Source organism: Gastrolobium bilobum, unplaced genomic scaffold (genome assembly GCF_033153095.1).
Source record: "Gastrolobium bilobum isolate Gb01-03AN ecotype WA unplaced genomic scaffold, APGP_CSIRO_Gbil_v1 utg81916, whole genome shotgun sequence".
Classification (NCBI taxonomy): Eukaryota; Viridiplantae; Streptophyta; class Magnoliopsida; order Fabales; family Fabaceae; genus Gastrolobium; species Gastrolobium bilobum.
The window spans coordinates 79,246-97,988 of NW_026897639.1; the positions used below are offsets into that span (position 1 = coordinate 79,246).

General features: G+C 33.1%; 1 protein-coding gene and 1 pseudogene across 1 annotated transcript; both read right to left on the minus strand.

The window, feature by feature from the left end:
* Positions 1–2,847: 2,847 nt before the first annotated feature.
* LOC133308927 (UDP-glycosyltransferase 87A1-like) lies at positions 2,848–5,119 on the minus strand (annotated as a pseudogene).
* Positions 5,120–15,403: 10,284 nt separating this feature from the next.
* LOC133308920 (zinc finger protein CONSTANS-LIKE 8) lies at positions 15,404–16,768 on the minus strand. The gene is made up of 3 exons (XM_061509655.1): positions 16,289–16,768; positions 15,607–15,756; positions 15,404–15,483 (listed from the first exon to the last, which is right to left on the minus strand). The coding sequence occupies exons 1-3, from the start codon at positions 16,766–16,768 to the stop codon at positions 15,460–15,462; spliced, it is 654 nt and encodes a 217-aa protein (XP_061365639.1). The 3' UTR covers positions 15,404–15,459.
* Between the last annotated feature and the right edge of the window lie 1,975 nt (positions 16,769–18,743).

Below are 18,743 nucleotides of genomic sequence, written 5' to 3' on the forward strand. Positions count from 1 at the left end.
TTGGGGAGAAATGTTGATGAAATTTTGGGAAGAAGATGAAGTTTAAGGTTGAAACTTAGAAAGCATATACCTATGCTTCTTAACTACGCACAATTTGGTAATGGTCGATGTAGGGTTTACCTGGTCCAACGAGGCTCATTCATTCGGAATTTTATTCCCTAGTCCTTTTTTTTATTTTTATTTTCCCTCTCTCTCCTCTCTCCTCTCTCCTCTTTCTCTCTATTTTTTTCTCTCTTGCGGCACCAGTGTGCGGGGAGCGATACACTTCCTCTCCATTCATCCTCCTTCGAGACCTGACGCGAAGACTTGCTACGAGAATCTAAAGTTTATTTTGTATTGGAATTCGCGGGTTTGTTTGATTTATTTTTTTTAATATAGATCTTGAAAACTGAATTTAAAAGATGAGAATTAAAAAACTCGTTTGAATATAATTAATTTTAAAGTTGAAAAAATGAAAAGAAGTTAGACTTATTTATTAAAGTACGATCGATGAATTTTCATAATTATAATATGTAATTGCAAAGCAATTTGAAGTTAAAAAGAAGTTAAATTTATTTATGAAAATACCATTAATAAATCTTTAAAATGATAACATATATTATCATTACAAAAACAATAAAATGAGATCGAAAACATTTTTTTGAGAATATTTATAAATTGTTCCCTAATTTTAGTTTTAAATACTAAATAATATTGAGCTAGGATCCTTTGACACCGGTGTCAAATTTCAATTTTGACACCTCATCTCAGAGCCGTTAGATCAAAAAAGATCAATGGTGTCACATGCTTGCAAATCAGAGTCATTGATTTTTTTTGATCTAACGGTTCTGATATTAGGTGTCAAGATTAAAATTTGACACTGACATCAAATGATCCTACCTCAATAATATTTACTACTTTCGTGGTTATTTTCACAAAATAACCCTTATCAAATAATTGGTTTTTCTAAAAGCTTATAAAAAATTCTTGGAAATAGGAATCAAAGAGGTCCATACTTCTCTTGTACTATAGACACAACAAGTGAAATGACCGCTACTTGTTAAAAAAACAAAAAGGATATAACGAATTTTGATGTCTCATAATACGAGAAAGTTGTCACGTATTTCATGAGAAAATAATTTTCCTTTGTTTATATAGATGAAGTGTGAATATAACTAGATTTAATGTTGAAAAAAATTTATTTATGAAAGTGTAATCAATAAGCCTTCAAATTTACAAAATTACCACCTCAAAAATAATCAATAATCAATTATTTTGTGAAATCTCTAAGCTATTTTCTAATTTTGTGAATCCTTCAATCTAGTAATGATCCATATATTTCGCCACCTCGGTAACAATGTTCTTGTTGGGTTAGAGGGGTTCTACGGCAGGAAAGAACTACACTTACTTGGATAAGCAAGAATGTGAGTTCGTCGCCACATCTTAACCCCAAAACCTTAATGTGTTAGATGTATGAATCTTTGTATTTACACGATTCTCACTTAATTTATTCTGAATCAATATGAGATTCCACTACTTGCACTTGGATTCTCAATATTCAATCCCACATTCACTTCTCTCAAATGGAAACTTCTTTTGTAGTCATGGGATTATATCAAAGCCTGACTACACTCAATAAGTCCTTGACTAAAACGAGTTTGGATGACTCCCCCCCCCCCCCCCCCCCCCCCCCCCCCCTCCATGTTAAAAGAGGTCCATACTTCTCTTGTACTATAGACACAACAAGTGAAATGACCGCTACTTGTTAAAAAAAACAAAAAGGATATAACGAAGTTTGATGTCTCATAATACGAGAAAGTTGTCACATATTTCATGAGAAAATAATTTTCCTTTGTTTATATAGATGAAGTGTGAATATAACTAGATTTAATGTTGAAAAATTTTTATTTATGAAAGTGTAATCAATAAGCCTTCAAATTTACAAAATTACCACCTCAAAAATAATCAATAATCAATTATTTTGTGAAATCTCTAAGCTATTTTCTAATTTTGTGAATCCTTCATCTAGTAATGATCCATATATTTCGCCACCTCGGTAACAATGTTTTTGTTGGGTTAGAGGGATTCTACGGCAGGAAAGAACTACACTTACTGGGATAAGCAAAAATGTGAGTTCGACGCCACATCTTAACCCCAAAACCTTAATGTGTTAGATGTATGAATCTTTGTATTTACACGATTCTCACTTAATTTATTCTGAATCAATATGAAACTCCACTACTTGCACTTGGATTCTCAATATTCAATCCCACATTCACTTCTCTCAAATGGAAACTTCTTTTGTAGTCATGGGATTATATCAAAGCCTGACTACACTCAATAAGTCCTTGACTAAAACGAGTTTGGATGACCCCCCCTTCCATGTTACCCAAACTAATCACCATAGAGGCCATGCAATGGCATGAGAGCGATTAATTCATTGAAAAATAACTGTATTATCTCCAACGGAAAAGTAACATTGTAAGAATAAGAATGAGAAAAAGAAAAAGAAAATCATATTGAATTGTTATATTGTTGCACCGTATACATTTCAATAAGAATTTGGCATACGAATAAGGGCATTCGTAGGAATTGGCAAAGAGAGATTTCCTCCTCAGTCAACGTAAGTAACAGATTGATGGAGAGACTTGTACAGAATATTTTATTTCATTTTATGTATATTCATCCCAGCAATAGGTTAATTAAACATTTGTATAAAAGCATGAATTGCGCTCGTATATATTCTTCAATTTCCACAGTAGAGTATCTCTGTCAAAATAATACGAATATTCCAGCAACTTAAAATTCAATAAATAACGTGGTCTACAAATATAATTGGGATCGAGGAGTACATCATCTGCTACATGTTTATGGCATTAATGTAGTCTGCATCATATCGCTAATAAAGGCATTGAAATCAGTTGCAGCTGACCCACCATGTGCAATTGCATCATGACATATCTGCTGGAGCTTCCTGGTTCTTTCCCTGATTTCCCTTGAAAGGTCACTATCCAAATCCATAAATTTCTTTACTAGGCTTGAAATTTCATCTTTCTTTACCAAAGTATTTACTTTGAGAATGGATATTCTTACTACTAAAATTTTTTACTACCAACCCATTACCTATCTAATCACCATTGAATCAAGGAGAGAGAATGCTAAAAAGTTTTTGAAAAAAGAGAAAATGTTATCCAATGGTGATTAGATAGGTAATGAGTTGGTAGTAAAAAAATTTGGTAGTAAGAATATCCTTCCTACTTTACTTTAACGTCTTCCTTCACCCTCCAGCCAACCTTCCAATCCTCTACAATCTGTTGAGATATATAAAACCACTAAAAAGTCCTCACCCACCAGCTTAAGCTTTTGGGTTGAATTGGTTCTTTACATGGTATCAGAGCCTCGTGTCTCGAGTTCGAACCTCGCCACCCCTCACTTTATTTCTAGTGGAATTTCTTTCTTCGCACAGGTAGGTGGGCCTGTGCATTGCCCACCCTTCAAGCCCAGTGGGCTCTCGTGTGAGGGGGCGTGTTGAGATATATAAAACCATTAAAAAGTCCTCACCCACCAGCTTAAGTTTTTGGGTTGAATTGGTTCTTTACACAATCATCTTACTGTCTAGTGGTTGGTCCATAATTATTGTGAATGTCAGAAATGGAACCCCAGCAAGAACACCTTCTTTTGTGGAATTCCATCCACAATGAGACCAAAAACCTCCAATAGCAGGATGAGACAACACTCTCAACTGCTCACACCATTCCAAAACTAATCCCATGTTCCCACAGATTTCTTTCAACCTTGAAGCCTCACTACGGGTCACCCATAAGAATCGAACCTTGCTTTCGCGCAAAGCAGCTGCAATCTCATAAATTTGAGCACTTGAAACCGAGAAAAAGCTCCCCTGTGAGATGTAAAGAACAGAAGCAATGGGTTGTGCATCTAGCCACTCAAAGTAGTTATGGCTAGTCCCATTTGTGCTCCTCAAAGTGAGATTTTCTTCAAGGCTAAAAGTAAGGTATGGCAGGGCCAATAGTGTAAATGGGCAAAGACAACTCTGCTTTTAGGACATCAATGGCTCGGGGCTCGAGCTCATATATGAAAGTGAATACAAGATACTGTGCTTTGTGAACCCATACGATGCCTTCCAAGATATACTGCAACATTCGCGTGCTGCAGTGACTACCATCGTTTAGAGGGAAATCGGCCAGGAATATAATCCACACGTTTGTCACCGTCTTCTGGCTTGCATTAATTAAGCAAAACATACAGAACTTAGAAAAGTATCTCCAAATATCAGATTCACAATTGATTTATATCAATTACTTAATTCTTAACTTCAAATTATTAAATAAACAAAAATTAACGACTAAAATAAAAAATAAAACTTCTTAGTATTATATTGATATTAGTGGCGGAACAGAGGAGCATGGATTGGGGGTCACATCTCACTAAATCTTGATATTTTTTTAGTATTATATATATAAAATAATATTTTTATAATAAAAATAGGTTATTAGTCTTAAGTATTAATCTCTTCCTCGAAAATACTTAAAATGATTATTTTGTTACTTTTAGTAACATTTATAATTTTGTCATTTATTTTCATCCCTATCATAAAAAAAATTGGTTTTGTATTATTAAGAGTTAATAATTAATTAATTAAAATATCTTTATAAATTATAATCGTATGATACACGAAAATTAACAATTATCATGAAATGTAAAATATATATTTTCTTACCGCATAATTAACTAAAACATATTGTTACTCGTATTCGGGTATGGATAAACAAAGATTGGAAACTCAAGCTGCAACGTACTTATTGAGAAAAAAACCAGTGTGCTCATATATATATATATATATATATATATATATATATTCTAACGCTCCTTTTGAGCTTGGTCAATTTTTTTTTATTTTTTTTTCCTTTAAAGAACAACTCAAAAAAAAGGGAAAAAATACGAATATATTAGTTTAGTGTGTATTACTTGTATTCTCATGTTGTTGGTTACCTGACAAGTTTACCGGGTAGTGACCATTTTGTTCCAAAAGGTAATGGTGATGGTACACAGAGAAAATAGACGCCGATGATGTCCAAAACGACGCCACGGGAATATTCCTTTGGTTTCCGACAACGAAGATCAAAGAGAGAGAAAGAGAGTTGATAAAGGAAAAGAGAAAGTTGATAAAAAATAAAAAAAATATAGATCCTATCTCTTTATAGAAATAATAGGATAAATACTTTTCTCAAAAATTTATCGTGGGGAAATTTTTTTTTTCAAGAAAGAATGAATTTTTTTATAAATGTGAAAAAAAAATATAGCCAATTAAATGGTACTGGTACATCTTATGAGTTATGACCAAAGATTTGTTAGATCGCTGGTCCCACCATCCAACTCTCACGAGGAAAATAGTTTCCAGCGCTCCTGTAGTATTGCCTGGGAAGTTTAGTATGCAGTATTCTTTGAAATTTTGGCAAATTGATTTTTTTTAAATTTTTAATTTTTAGATATTATTGTAAATTAAATGTAAAAATTATATTTCTGAAAATTAAGATTTCGGGATAAAAAAAAAAATTTCCTCTATCAAACGTCCCTAAGTTTTACAAGGCGTTTGGTACGCGGTATTCTCCAGGATTCTTGGAAAATTAAATTTTTCTAAATTTTTAATTTTCAAATATTATTGTAAATTGAATGTAAAAATCATATTTCTGAAAATCGAGATTTTCGGATAAATTTTTTTTTCTCCTCTACCAAACACCCTCAAGAACAATAGCTCTTTAAATATTTATTTCACTTACCTTTTATTTTTAATGATATTGGTATATTTATTTATTTCTAATTTTAATAAAGTATTAGAATTAGAATCATGAGAATTTACCAGAATTGGTGGTTTATCCAACTTAATCAGAAGTTCTAAGTTCCACGTAAGTACATGTGTGTGAAAATTTTAGCAAGATATTTTTTGCCACATTTGTGACTGCGTGCTCAAATTAGTTAGGCAATGGTTGAATGGGTGGAGAAATAAAAACAAATAATTCCTAATTTTATTTTTACTTTGGATACAAAAACAGTATTGAGATTTGAACCTAAGATCTCATGCAAATTATCAAAATTCTAAACTTATCCTAGTGACTTGATACATAAAATTTTCTTCCAAATACGAGATATTACCAGGTGCATTAATTTTTGGGGAATCAGTCATATTTGTCCTTTTTAAAATAATTCTTTATCAAAGTAAAATTAACACTTAAAAGAAAGTATATATATATATATATATATATATATATATATATATATATATTGTGATTTAGAAAAGAGAAATTTTAAAAAAATATTTTTTTTGCTGATATTTTATTTTACAATTGAAGCGTCAAGAAAGAAGATAACTTAAAAGAATAGGTAATCTGAAGTAATTTATATGATGAGTCAGTCATAAAATTGTCATTCTAAATATTAGAATATCATTATAATAATTTTTTTAAAAAAATTGTTTAGTAAATTAAGTCTTCAAGAATGCAAAACAATTTTAAAATTCGTCTTTTTGTTTGTCCGCTTCAATCTTTTATAAGAACGAATATTATGATATTTTGAATATATCAAGAGCTAATTTAATAAAAAATAGTCTTTAGAAAACGTCGCTCAATAGGTAAGTATCCCAAATTGCAAAAGTACAGTAATAACAAGAGTATTATTCTCAACGACTATGGATGTTAAAAACCAAATTCACTGTAAGGTAGATTGATAAATAATTTTTAAAATAAGGATAGATTCATCATTCTTGTCAATATTATGAAAGGAAAGAATGTAACGTACCTATGGTCATGGATTCCAAGTAACACGACCATCATATGCAGATTTTGAAAACAACTTCCACCGTATGTAACCAAATCAATAGCAATTTTGGACATCAATTCCCTTTTGCGTCATCAAATCCCATTGGCAACCTTATTTCATATAGGTCATTGACATCGGGGCAAGTATTCCAGATCTAATATAACTAGGGGTGTTCATCAATCGATCCAAACTGCGGTGACCGAACCGAAAAATCGATAACCGAATAAATCGAAAATCGAAAACCGATTAAAAACCGCAAACTTTAATTGGATTGGATCAGTTTTTGGATAGGTTGATGAAAACCGATCCAATCCAAACCGATCCAATATATTAATTTTCCTCTACCTACTTGGGTATTTCCCTAATCATACCCTAAAAATTTCTAAACCCAAGACTCATTGATCCATCAACTAAACCCAAGAAAAAATCTAGTCATATCTCATCAACAAAATTTTATCTTTGTAGAGCTTCATATCTCATTGCCAAAATTAAAAAAATTATATTATAGTTTACTAATGCTTTTGTATTTCAAAAAAAAAAATTTACAAAGCCAATATAGACAAAAGATGTTATTTGCATAATAGGGATGAGATAGAATATTGTGACACCCAAGTTATGTTACACCCATGTGACACCCAGTCAATCTCACCGTTAGATCGCTTATGTTGATCCAACGGTTATATTTATTTCCATCTTTGTATGGTCATGATTTCCCAAATTTAATATTTTATATTTATTTCTACCTTTGTATGGTTATGATTTCCCATATTTAATGCTTTCACTTTAAATTTGGGAAATCATGACCATACAAAGATGGAAATAAATATAACCGTAGGATCAACATAAGCGATCTAACGATGAGATTGACTGTGTGTCACATGGGAGTAACATAACTTGGGTGTCACAATATCCTAACCCTTTAATATATATGAAAAAAGAGATAAACATAAAAATTTCACATGATCTAATCATGTGAAATTTTAAATCCACTCCCCATTTATCGGTGCATATATACTTGCCCTCACATTCCACAAGCAGAGAAATTACGTCCAGATTCTTGTTTTTACTCAAACCACGACTGGAATAACAATCATAAACTTGCTGCATATACATGTTACCGCATATAGCCATATAGTAGTGTAAGTGACTAAGTGTTACATCCAATTTCAATAGTTGATTCCATTTTCATTTGACAATTATAATTCATTTGTTGTATGAGTTGTTATGTATAAATGCAATGATCAATGCCCAAAGATATTAGGAAGATAACTCAGAGAAGAAAAACTGCATTTTATTTACTTACTTGAAAGTAGAGAATACAAAGGCAATATATAGAAAATATGCGAAGAGTGAGAAAATGGCCTAACAGAATGGCCTCACTAAAATGACTAATAGAATGCCTAACCAAATGGCCTAATAATATCAGAAGCACAAAAATGACAGCTCAACTTCTAGAAACAATTACAACAGAAAAGAAATAATAAAAACTAAAAATATAAAAAGCTAATAGGCCCCCTCAAGATGGAGAGTAAAGATTCAGAATTCCCATCTTGGATATCAGAGTTGCAAACTTAGAAGGAAGCAAAGGCTTTGTGAGAATATCCGCAAGTTGTTTTGAGGAAGGTACAGGAAATGTTTTCAGATGCCCTTTGAGAATATGTTCTCGAACAAGATGACAATCTATCTCGATATGTTTTGTGCGCTCATGAAAAACAGGATTAGCAGCAAGATGAAGAGCAGATTGATTGTCACAGAATAGATGAGCAGGACCAGAATGTAAAACTTTGAGGTTTTTTAAAAGAGAAAACAGCCAGAGGAGTTCGCATGTTACAAGAGCCATAGACCTATATTCTGCTTCTGTGGAGGATCTGGAAACAGTGTTCTGTTTCTTGGATTTCTAAGATATAATTGAATCCCCAATGAATACACAAAAACCAGAAATAGACCGACGACTATCAATGCAAGAAGCCCAATCAAAGTCACAAAAAGCATTAAGTTGAACAGTAGAAGAAGAGGAGTAAAAAATGCCTTGACCAATGGTGTGCTTGATATAGCCAAGCAATTTGTGGGCTGCTTGAAGATGAGGAAGCCGTGGAGCAGCCATGAATTGGCTGAGAAAATTAACAGTGTAGCAGATATCTGGTCTAGTGATTGTCAAGTAGATTAAACGTCCAATTAAGCGACGGTACATGGAAGGATCAGGGAGAAGATCTCCCTCAGAGGCAGAGAGCTTAAGTCCAACTTCAAAGGGGGTGCTGCGGGGCTTGCAACCAGAAAGTCCAGAATCTTTAATAATATCCAATGCATAATGATGCTGACAAACAGAGATACCTTTGGCAGAACGAGCTACCACAAGGCCAAGGAAATAACGTAAGAGACCAAGATTCTTGAGCTTGAATTTACTGTGAAGTGTATCAATAAGAGACTGTACTTCAAGAGAATTGTTAGATGCAACAATTATATCATCCACATATACCAATACAGCAATGAAGCATGATCCAGAAGAACGCACAAATAAAGAATGGTCAGATTGTGACTGATTAAAACCAAGCAAATTCAATGTATTGGAAAACTTGGCAAACCATTGTCGGGATGCTTGTCGAAGTCCATACAAGGACTTATGAAGGTGACAAACAACATTAGGTGGAAGAGAAGCTTGAGTAGAAGAATAGCCAGGGGGCAAATGCATGTAGACTTCTTCCAATAAGTCCCCGTGAAGGAAAGCATTATTGACGTCAAGCTGGATAAGTGACCAGTTATTAATAGCAGCAAGGGCAAGAAGGAGCCGTACAGTTGTAAGCTTCACAACAAGGGAGAAAGTCTCTGAAAAATCAACCCCTTCCTGTTGAGTAAAACCCTTGGCCACTAGACGGGCCTTGTACCTCTCAAGAGAACCATCTGATTTATATTTGACCTTTGTAGACCCATCTGCAACCCACAATCTTTTTGCCAGGAGGAAGAGAAACAACTGTCCATGTTTTATTAAGCTCAAGGGCTGAAAGTTCATCCTGCATTGCAACTTTCCATTCTGGTAGTTGTGATGCAGCAGAAAAGGAGGTGGGTTCATAATGTGATGAGACAGAATTTATAAAGGCTGCATATGTAGGAGAAAGACGATGGTATGAAATGTAATTAGATAGGGGATGGACGGTAGACGAAGAACAAACATAATCACTAAGATATGAGGGTGGGTGACGAGGCCGTGTAGTGGGAGATGAAATGGATGGTTCAAAGGTATTATGCTGGGAAGTAGGAGCAGAAGACAATGAATGTGAAGTAGGTAAAACAGTGAATTCAGTATGTGGGGAGGAGGGGGAGACTTCATTGAAAAAGGGAAAATGTGTTCAAAAAACACAACATCACGAGAAATGAATGTATGGTTAGACTCCAAATCAAGGAGTTTGTAACCTTTGAATCCAGGTGGATATCCTATAAAAACAGCAGGTAGGGCTCGGGGGGAGAATTTATGATGATTTTTGGAGAGGGATGAGCTGTAACAAAGGCAGCCAAAATTGCGAAGATGGAAATATTAGGGAGGTTTATGGCAAAGGAGTTCAAAGGGGGTTTTGGATGAAAGAAGGGGTGAAGGGGTTCGGTTAATGAGATATACAGCAGTAAGGATGCAATCTTGCCAATATGGCAGTGGTACATGGGATTGAAATTGAAGGGAGCGTGCCACATTAAGGATATGTTGGTGCTTGCGTTCTACAACCGAATTCTGTTGAGGACGATCAACACAAGAATGGTAAAGTTGAATACCTTTAGAGGAGAAAAAAGATGGTAAGTGAAACTCAGGTGCATTATCACAGCGGATAGACTTAATAGGCAAAGAATATTGTGTGTGAACAAGATTATAAAATGAAGTAAAAACAGAAGAGAAATCAGATTTTTTGTTTAAAAAATAAGTCCATGTGAAACGTGTAGCATCATCTACAATTGTCAAAAAATAGCGAGATCCCTCTACAGAAATTGTATGAAAGGGACCCCATATATCACAGTGAACCAAATCGAAAGGGGATGCATATAATTTGGGGTTTAAAATAAAGGGGAGGCGTTTTTGTTTGGCAAGAGGACACACAGCACAATGATGGGCAGTATGCAAATCATCAGAAAAACCCAGCAAAGATTTCATTGAATTTAAAAATGAAACAGAAAGATGCCCTAATCTGGAATGCCAGAGGGAAGGGTCTTTTACAGTAAATGAAAAACAAAGGGGATGGGGGACATTATCTGCCGGGAAAAGATTTGTGGTGTCAAGTATGTAGAGGTCTCCGTGTCTTCTAGCAATCCCAATCGTCTTTGCCGAAGCACGGTCCTGAAGAGAACAATGAGAGTCAGAGAAATGAGCAAGAATAGGGGAATCACGCGTTAAAGCACTGATTGATAAAAGGTTGAAGAAGAACGACGGAACACAAAGGACACTTTGTAGGGTAAAAAGACCACAAATGGACACTTAACCAACATCAGTGACCACTGCAGAAGACCCATTCGGAAAAGAAACTAAAGAATCAGAAGAGGAAGATGAGGAAAAAAGATTAATCGAAAGACAAACATGATGCGTAGCACCCGTGTCCAAAATCCAACAAGACGGAGGGAGAGCAAGAGGTGGCTTACCACTGAAACTTGCTACCGAGGGAGAGGAGTCAGCGACGGAAGAAGTGGAAAACGATGAGGATGATGCAGAATTCTGATGTAGCAACGCAAGCAGCTGATTATACTGGGTTGGGGTAAATGCAAGTGGCTTGGGGAGGAGGGTTAGGTGAGAATGTTGTCGGTGGGAATTTGGGAAGAGGATGGGAAGGCTGAGAGTGTGCAAAGTGGGCTTGGGCCTGATTGGTAGTGGGGTTGGGCTTAGGAATTCTGGGTTTATACCCAGGAGGGTATCCGTGTAATTTAAAGCACTTGTCACGTGTGTGACTAGAAAGATTGCAAAACGTGCAGATGGATCTGGGACGGCGTTGAAAAGCAGCAGCCGTCGTGGGTAGGGAGTGAGGAGGAGGTGCAGCCGAGTTAATAAGCGGGGAATCTGGAGCAACCGGATGAGGCAAGGATACTGAAAGTTGACGTTGGCGTTCTTCCTGCAGGATCATGGAGAAGACCTTCGCGAGTGGTGGCAGTGGTTCAAGGAGAAGGATCTGTGCCCGGACAGAGGAATATGAGTCATTGAGGCCAATAAGAAATTGTAAAATATGGTCCTGCTCCCTGCCGGTGCGAATCTCATGAAGAGCACCACAAATGCAAGAAGGAAGAGGTAGGTGATCCTGTAACTCATCCCACAGAGATTTCAACTTCGTATAATAGGCATTAACATCAAGGGCGCCTTGAGATAAATAGGAAATTCGTTGTTTGAGTTGAAAAATACGTGGACCATTCGCCTGAGAAAAACGTGTCTGCAGATCAGTCCAAACCTCATAACCAGTAGAAAAATAAAGGAGGCTATCGGCAATCTCCTTAGTGACGGAGTTCAAAATCCAGGATATGACCATGGAATTGCAACGAGTCCAAGAAAAAATCAACAGATCATTGGGAGAAGGACGAGGGATAGAACCATCAACAAACACAAGTTTGTTCTTCGCGGTGAAGGCAAGAATCATAGCACGCTTCCAGGAACTGAAATTGGAACCAGTGAGAGTGTGTGAGACCAAAACCAGGCCAGGATCATCTCCATTTTGTAAGAAATAAGGACTGGAAGAATCCTCCATGAAGGAAGATGAACCAGAGGAAGTATCCACTGGTGGTGGGCGATTGTTAGTGCTACCACGAGCCATGGAAGGAGGCTCGGGTTCAGGAAAAAAAATCTACTGGTACCATATTAGGAAGATAACTCAGAGAAGAAAAACTGCATTTTATTTACTTACTTGAAAGTAGAGAATACAAAGGTAATATATAGAAAATATGTGAAGAGTGAGAAAATGGCCTCACTAAAATGACTAACAGAATGCCTAACCAAATGGCCTAACAGAATGGCCTAATAATATCAGAAGAACAAAAATGACAGCTCAGCTTCTAGAAACAATTACAACAGAAAAGAAATAATAAAAACTAAAAATATAAAAAGCTAATAAAAGATTATATAACGTTTCTTTTTTTTTTTTGGTAGTTACCGTTTCTTATTTTTATATCAGTATAAGTTATCCTACCCATATGTATATAATTAGGTATATATATTTTTGAATCATGCATTCATCTTCTACCATACACGAGCTTGGTTTAGGCATTGTTCGAATGAAAAAAATAATAATAATTCATAATCAACTAACCAAGTAATGTCTAATAAGTGGGTTAGGTTGAACATTTTATTAATTAACTTACAATTTCCATAACATATCTCAAAGAATATCTAAAACTTAAGTGTATCTCAACCAAAAAAAACTTAAGTGTATCGAATCGAGACAAATAATGGTGCAATTGTACTTTGAACAAGTTCAATTTTAGAAATTAACGCATAGAAATTGAACTGAATTTTTTGAAGAACAACTAATTTAGTTCAAAGAACCAAACTTGTCTTTTTATCCCAAACCAGTTCGGTAGTTCGGTTCTCTTTGAAATGGTTCAGGTTGGTAAAAAATGATTTGATTAGATTCGAAATTAGTTTAGGTCAAACCTATTCCAAAATAAAAATAAAATAAAAAATAAAGTAATAAAATAATAAAAATAAAGATAAAAATAAAAGAAGCCACTAAATAAATAAAGAGAAAAAAATTATAAAAAAAAAGAGAAAAAGGAAAAAAAATGGTTCTTAAACTAATTCTTAAATACTAGTTTAATTTATAAATTAGTTCTTAAAAATTAATTCGGTTCATAAACTAATTCTTTAAAAATAGTTGTTTTTAATACAGTTCCGTTCAGTTTTTGTAAACCCTAATCAACATGGTAATACCTCCATTAAACTATCCTTAACTAGAATTACACAAAAATAAAATTGTTTGGTTCACATGCAAGATCTGTTTTGCTTACGCATGGCGGGATTGCGAGAAAGATTGTGAGACTGAACTGCCAAAATTAAATTAATATTAAAGTTTACTCCTCAAAGCTATAAAGCATCGACACTTCAAAAATTCTGATGTGCCGTATCCGACACTTCTCGACACTCACTGACACTCCGACCGACACTCCAATACTCGTTGCAAAGACTCACAAAATGTTCAAAGGTTACGTTGAGTTGTATTTTGAGTTCCAACTATTAGATTCGTTAGATTTCGATTACAATTTTATTGAGTTTAATATAAACATTTGAGATATATTATGTTTCTTTGCAAAATTGATGGGTATTATAAGTTTAACTTTATTTTTTGTTAAATTATTGAATACTAAATATAATATACACTACATAAATTAAAAATATTATATGATATCAAAATATGTCTTAACGTGTCAAAATTTAACATTTTTTAGAATTAACGTGTCGGAGTATCATATTGTGTCGTATCTCGTGTTTCGTGTCAGTATCGGTGGTGCAACATAGCCTCAAAGTATACCTGAGAGGGTTGAGATAGTTGCTGCAAGCTGAAATAAATATGTTAAAATAAATAAATTAAAAACAAGGGAAATGATATTGTAATAATCAAGTAGTGTTACTATTAATGTTACTACCAATCAATTTCACCGTCAGATCGATTATGTTGTCCAACGGTTATATTTATTTTTATCTTTGTATGATTATGATTCCCCATATTTAAAGTGAAAGCATTAAATATAAAAAATCGTAACCATACAAAGGCGAAAATAAATATAAAGTATTAAATATGAGAAATCATAACCATACAAAAATGAAAATAAATATAATCATTGGATGAACATAATCGATTTAACTATAAAATTAATTGATAATAACATTAGTAATAATATTTGATTGTTAGAATATCGTATCCCAAAAATTAACTAGAGAAGTATGAAGTTCTCTTAGACTATTTGATTTTACAATCGAATTAACCTCAGCCTGGCCGATTTGTTTGCGTAGATTCCTCTCTCCATCTTCATACGAAATCATAAATCACTTTTGTATCAAAAGAAAGAAAAAAGAAAAAGAAAAGCATAGGGTACATCCACCCAGTGAACCTTGTGATTAAGTCCATCACTATAGGCGACAATCATAGACCATAATTTATTTATTTTTTTTATTTCATGTCATAGACCATACTTAGTACCATAAAATGAACCAGAAAAGTTATAATAACAAAAGAATGGACCTCAGAAAGTCCACGATAAATAAAATTCCAAAATTAATTTTTTAAATTAAAAAAATAAATTTGATCCAAAAATTAGAAACAAACGTCTTGTTTTATTTATGAAATTAATGTTTTTTATATTATATGAGATAATTTTATCCCCTACACACACATAAAAATATGTAAGACTCTGAGTAAAGAAAAGAGATAAAAAAAATAAAATATGAGCTTCAAACATTTTATATATGTATAAGAGAAAAAATTATCTCCTACAACATCATAAATATTAAACCAATTATTTATTATTTATACATAATGAATTTTTTTTTTCAAATTCAATAAATAGTGAAAGATAATTTGAATGGATAAATGCAAGAATATTGGAATTGAAATTAATTAAAAATAAATGTACAGAAGTGGACTTAGATATTTTGGGAGATATTTTGGGTTTGGGATCTTTCAATTCTGTCGAGTAACCTCAATGTCTCTTCACAAAGCGACCCTACAACCAAAATATCAGAAAAGCTGATTTCATTACAAAACAAAGTGACCCGAATGGCTGAAAAGTAACAGGAATATCTCCAACAAGTAAGAAAGAAAAGTAACAGGAAATATAAAAAGTGACCTTGATTCTGGGTCTTTTATCAGCGTTTAGTTTCCGAACTTGGTATCTTATCTTCTTGGAGAACAATCTGTTCTGGCGCTTCTCTTTGTACCTAAGAACACTTGCTTCCCTTCTTGTTCTCTCTTCTTCCAATATTGGCACTTCTCCCATCTAAACACAGTCATCATAAAGCCTTATATTCTTCATGTCTACCCTTTAGTAGCAATGAGATAGCAAAAAATAAAATCTATTCTAGCAAATTAATTCAATTTCAAATGAGAATTTAAATAAAAATATAACAGTGGAGTCATCCAAAATAAATATATCACTCTACTCCCTGTCCAAAAAAAATCCAAACAATATCAAAGATTGTACCAAAAATAACCTCAAGTAAAAGCAAGACTAATAGTCATAGGAGCGTTTTTACTGTCAAAATTTTTTAGTACTAATTTATTACTTATTTAATCACCATTGAATCAAAGAAAAAAAATGTTAAAAAAAATTTAAAAAAAAAAGAAAAAATATTGATCCAATGATGATTAAATAAGTAATGAGTTGATAGTAAAAATATCTCTCGTCTTAAACAAATTGAAGAACTGCTACTTACAATTGAAAACATGCATTGAAATACAACATTGGAAAGTAAAAAAATATTACAGAGGGAGAAGCTTATGACTGTGAAGATTGGATGATAAGTACTGACATAGTAGCCATTATTGTTGGCCAATGAAAGAGAACAATCTTCAGCCCATAGAGAACCACGGTCAGACCATGCATCCAGAACCTCTTGATAGTTCAAGTTCAAATTCAAAGCCATCATCTTTTCTTCATCCACTTCCCAAAACCCAAAAATATTTTCTCTCTTTATCTGCTGCTCTCTGAAAAGGTACTTGCTTTTGTTCTCAGTTACCTGCACTTTCCCTTCATCATCTTCTGGTTCCTCTTCAATGGAACGAAATTCCTCCCTTTCCATGAAATCCCAATGAAGCTGAACACTACAAGTTTCCTGTGATGGTGGTAATTTTTGTTCTTCTTCAATGCCCAAGACCCCTTCGAGTTCCCCCAACATACTGAAATATTCATCAGCATAAGCTTCTTTAGAATTGGGTAATACGGAGGTGATAGAATTTGGCACTTCCTGTTCTTCTGCCTTTGGGCTTCTAGGCAATGAAGTGTATCTCATCTTATCTCCTCCAAAGCTATTTCTCTCTCTATCTCTGTCTTTCTCTCACCACTGGACTCTGTATTTGCATAATAATGCATGTAATACATTATACAACTATCTCACGAAGAAATAGGGATGCTATATGTAAGTTAATAAATAATAAGGAATAATTTATAAAAGAATAATATTTTTCTTATGTTATATAAAAAAATTAAAAAAATTATTATCTTCTATATTCATATTTTTAAATGGGTTTCACAATTTTGATTTCATCTTACCTTCAACTTTTTTTTATCTTTTATTTATTATTTGGGTAGGACATAATATTTTTTTTATGTACATAAAAAAATTATTACCATTTATAAAATTAATGTATAAGAATAATAACCAGTCGTTAAGAGTAGATTAATAATGGGTGACTAGACTAATGTGTAGGTTCATAAATTTAAACCTTAATGTTATAATTGCATTAAATAATAATGATAACGATAACAAGAAATGACTTAATAATACGTGTTACTTCAACGATCGATAAGAAATTTTTTAAAAAGAATTGATAAGATATTTTTTAGATAAAAAAGTCTCAAGTAAAATTAATTAATAGATTAGCTGTATCTAAAAAATGTTAAAATAACTTAATTATGAATTTTATATCTCATAAAACGTGAAGAATAAAATTTTAATTATTTTTGTTATTAATTTTAATTAAGAGAGAGACCTTTAATTTATGGGGTTTGCATTTGTCATTTAACATGACACAACAGACTTTTCTATACACACAACATTTTGTGGGACCCACATTTTTTGAAGAAAAAAGAAAATTACGGCACGCAAAACGAATCTATCCCATTACACAATCACTTTTCCTACAACATAACTTTTATAAAACCCTTAATTTATACCTACAAAGCCACGTCAATTATTTTTTCTCTTGTCACTTATTCAGTTTCATGGTCCTTCAAAATTTTACAATAAACTTGATCACACTTCAAGACATGATAATTCAAACCTGCTTTTTGTGTAAACAATAAACACATATTGTATACTTAATCTCTTCTCTTCTTTTCTTTTTTCTTTTTTTTCTTTTTTAATTTAGTAGCTTTTGCATTTTTGATATAACTTCCATAATTTTCTCTTGACATGGATAAAACAATGTCACTGAAGTATCCGTTTATCACATTGATCCTCAAATTATGGTAGTTATGATCGAAACTATATATCAATATATTTGAATCTTCTAATATTAATTGTTTATTAACATGATAATGTCATATTACTTGAGAAAAGGATATAAAATAATTACAGTTGTATTGGCCATCACATTTGTATGATTTATTAATTTTGTTTTTTTATCTCTTATAAGATGACATTGTCATATTAATTAATAAATATCATAGAGAATCCCCGATTCATATTGAATTTTAGACCATGGTAAGTTATTAACTTGAACTAAATAGAGATGAAATTTAGGCAAAAAAAGTTAAAAAATTGCATTTAAATTAAATAATTACGCATTTAATACTATTTTGTAAAAAATTACACATCTATTGCACAATGAGACGCCCCTTTTGGGCGTCACATGTGATGCCCCAGTGAGGCGTCTCTCCCTTGGGGAAGACGCCCGATTGGGGCGTCACATGTGACGCCCAAAGGGGACGTCTCATGTGCAAGCTATATATACCCCACTTTCTTTTTTTCACTCCTTACTCATTCATCTCTCTAACCTCTTTATAACCGCGGTTCGTAGCGAAGCTCTACCAACGTAGGTAAGGTCATAATACCTCATATGTATACATTTAAATTACAGTGCTAGTTAGTAATAGATGTTAGGATTGATTGTATATTAGAGACTTGGAACATTAAGATAGTCACTTAGAAATTTTGTGGCATGCTATGAATGTTGTAATGATATAGTAATTTTATTATTATGTAGTTATTATTATTAATTTTTAATTATGCATTAGGTTTAGCATATTAATTAGTGATTTATAAA

Coding starts and splice junctions, on each gene's coding strand:
- LOC133308920 (XM_061509655.1), bottom strand. CDS start 16,768: ATGAGATACACTTCATTGCCTAGAAGCCCAAAGGCAGAAGAACAGGAA. Junction 15,757..16,288: donor CCAACAATAATGGCTACTAT/GTCAGTACTTAT, acceptor GACTGTGTTTAG/ATGGGAGAAGTGCCAATATT. Junction 15,484..15,606: donor ATAAAAGACCCAGAATCAAG/GTCACTTTTTAT, acceptor TTTTGGTTGTAG/GGTCGCTTTGTGAAGAGACA.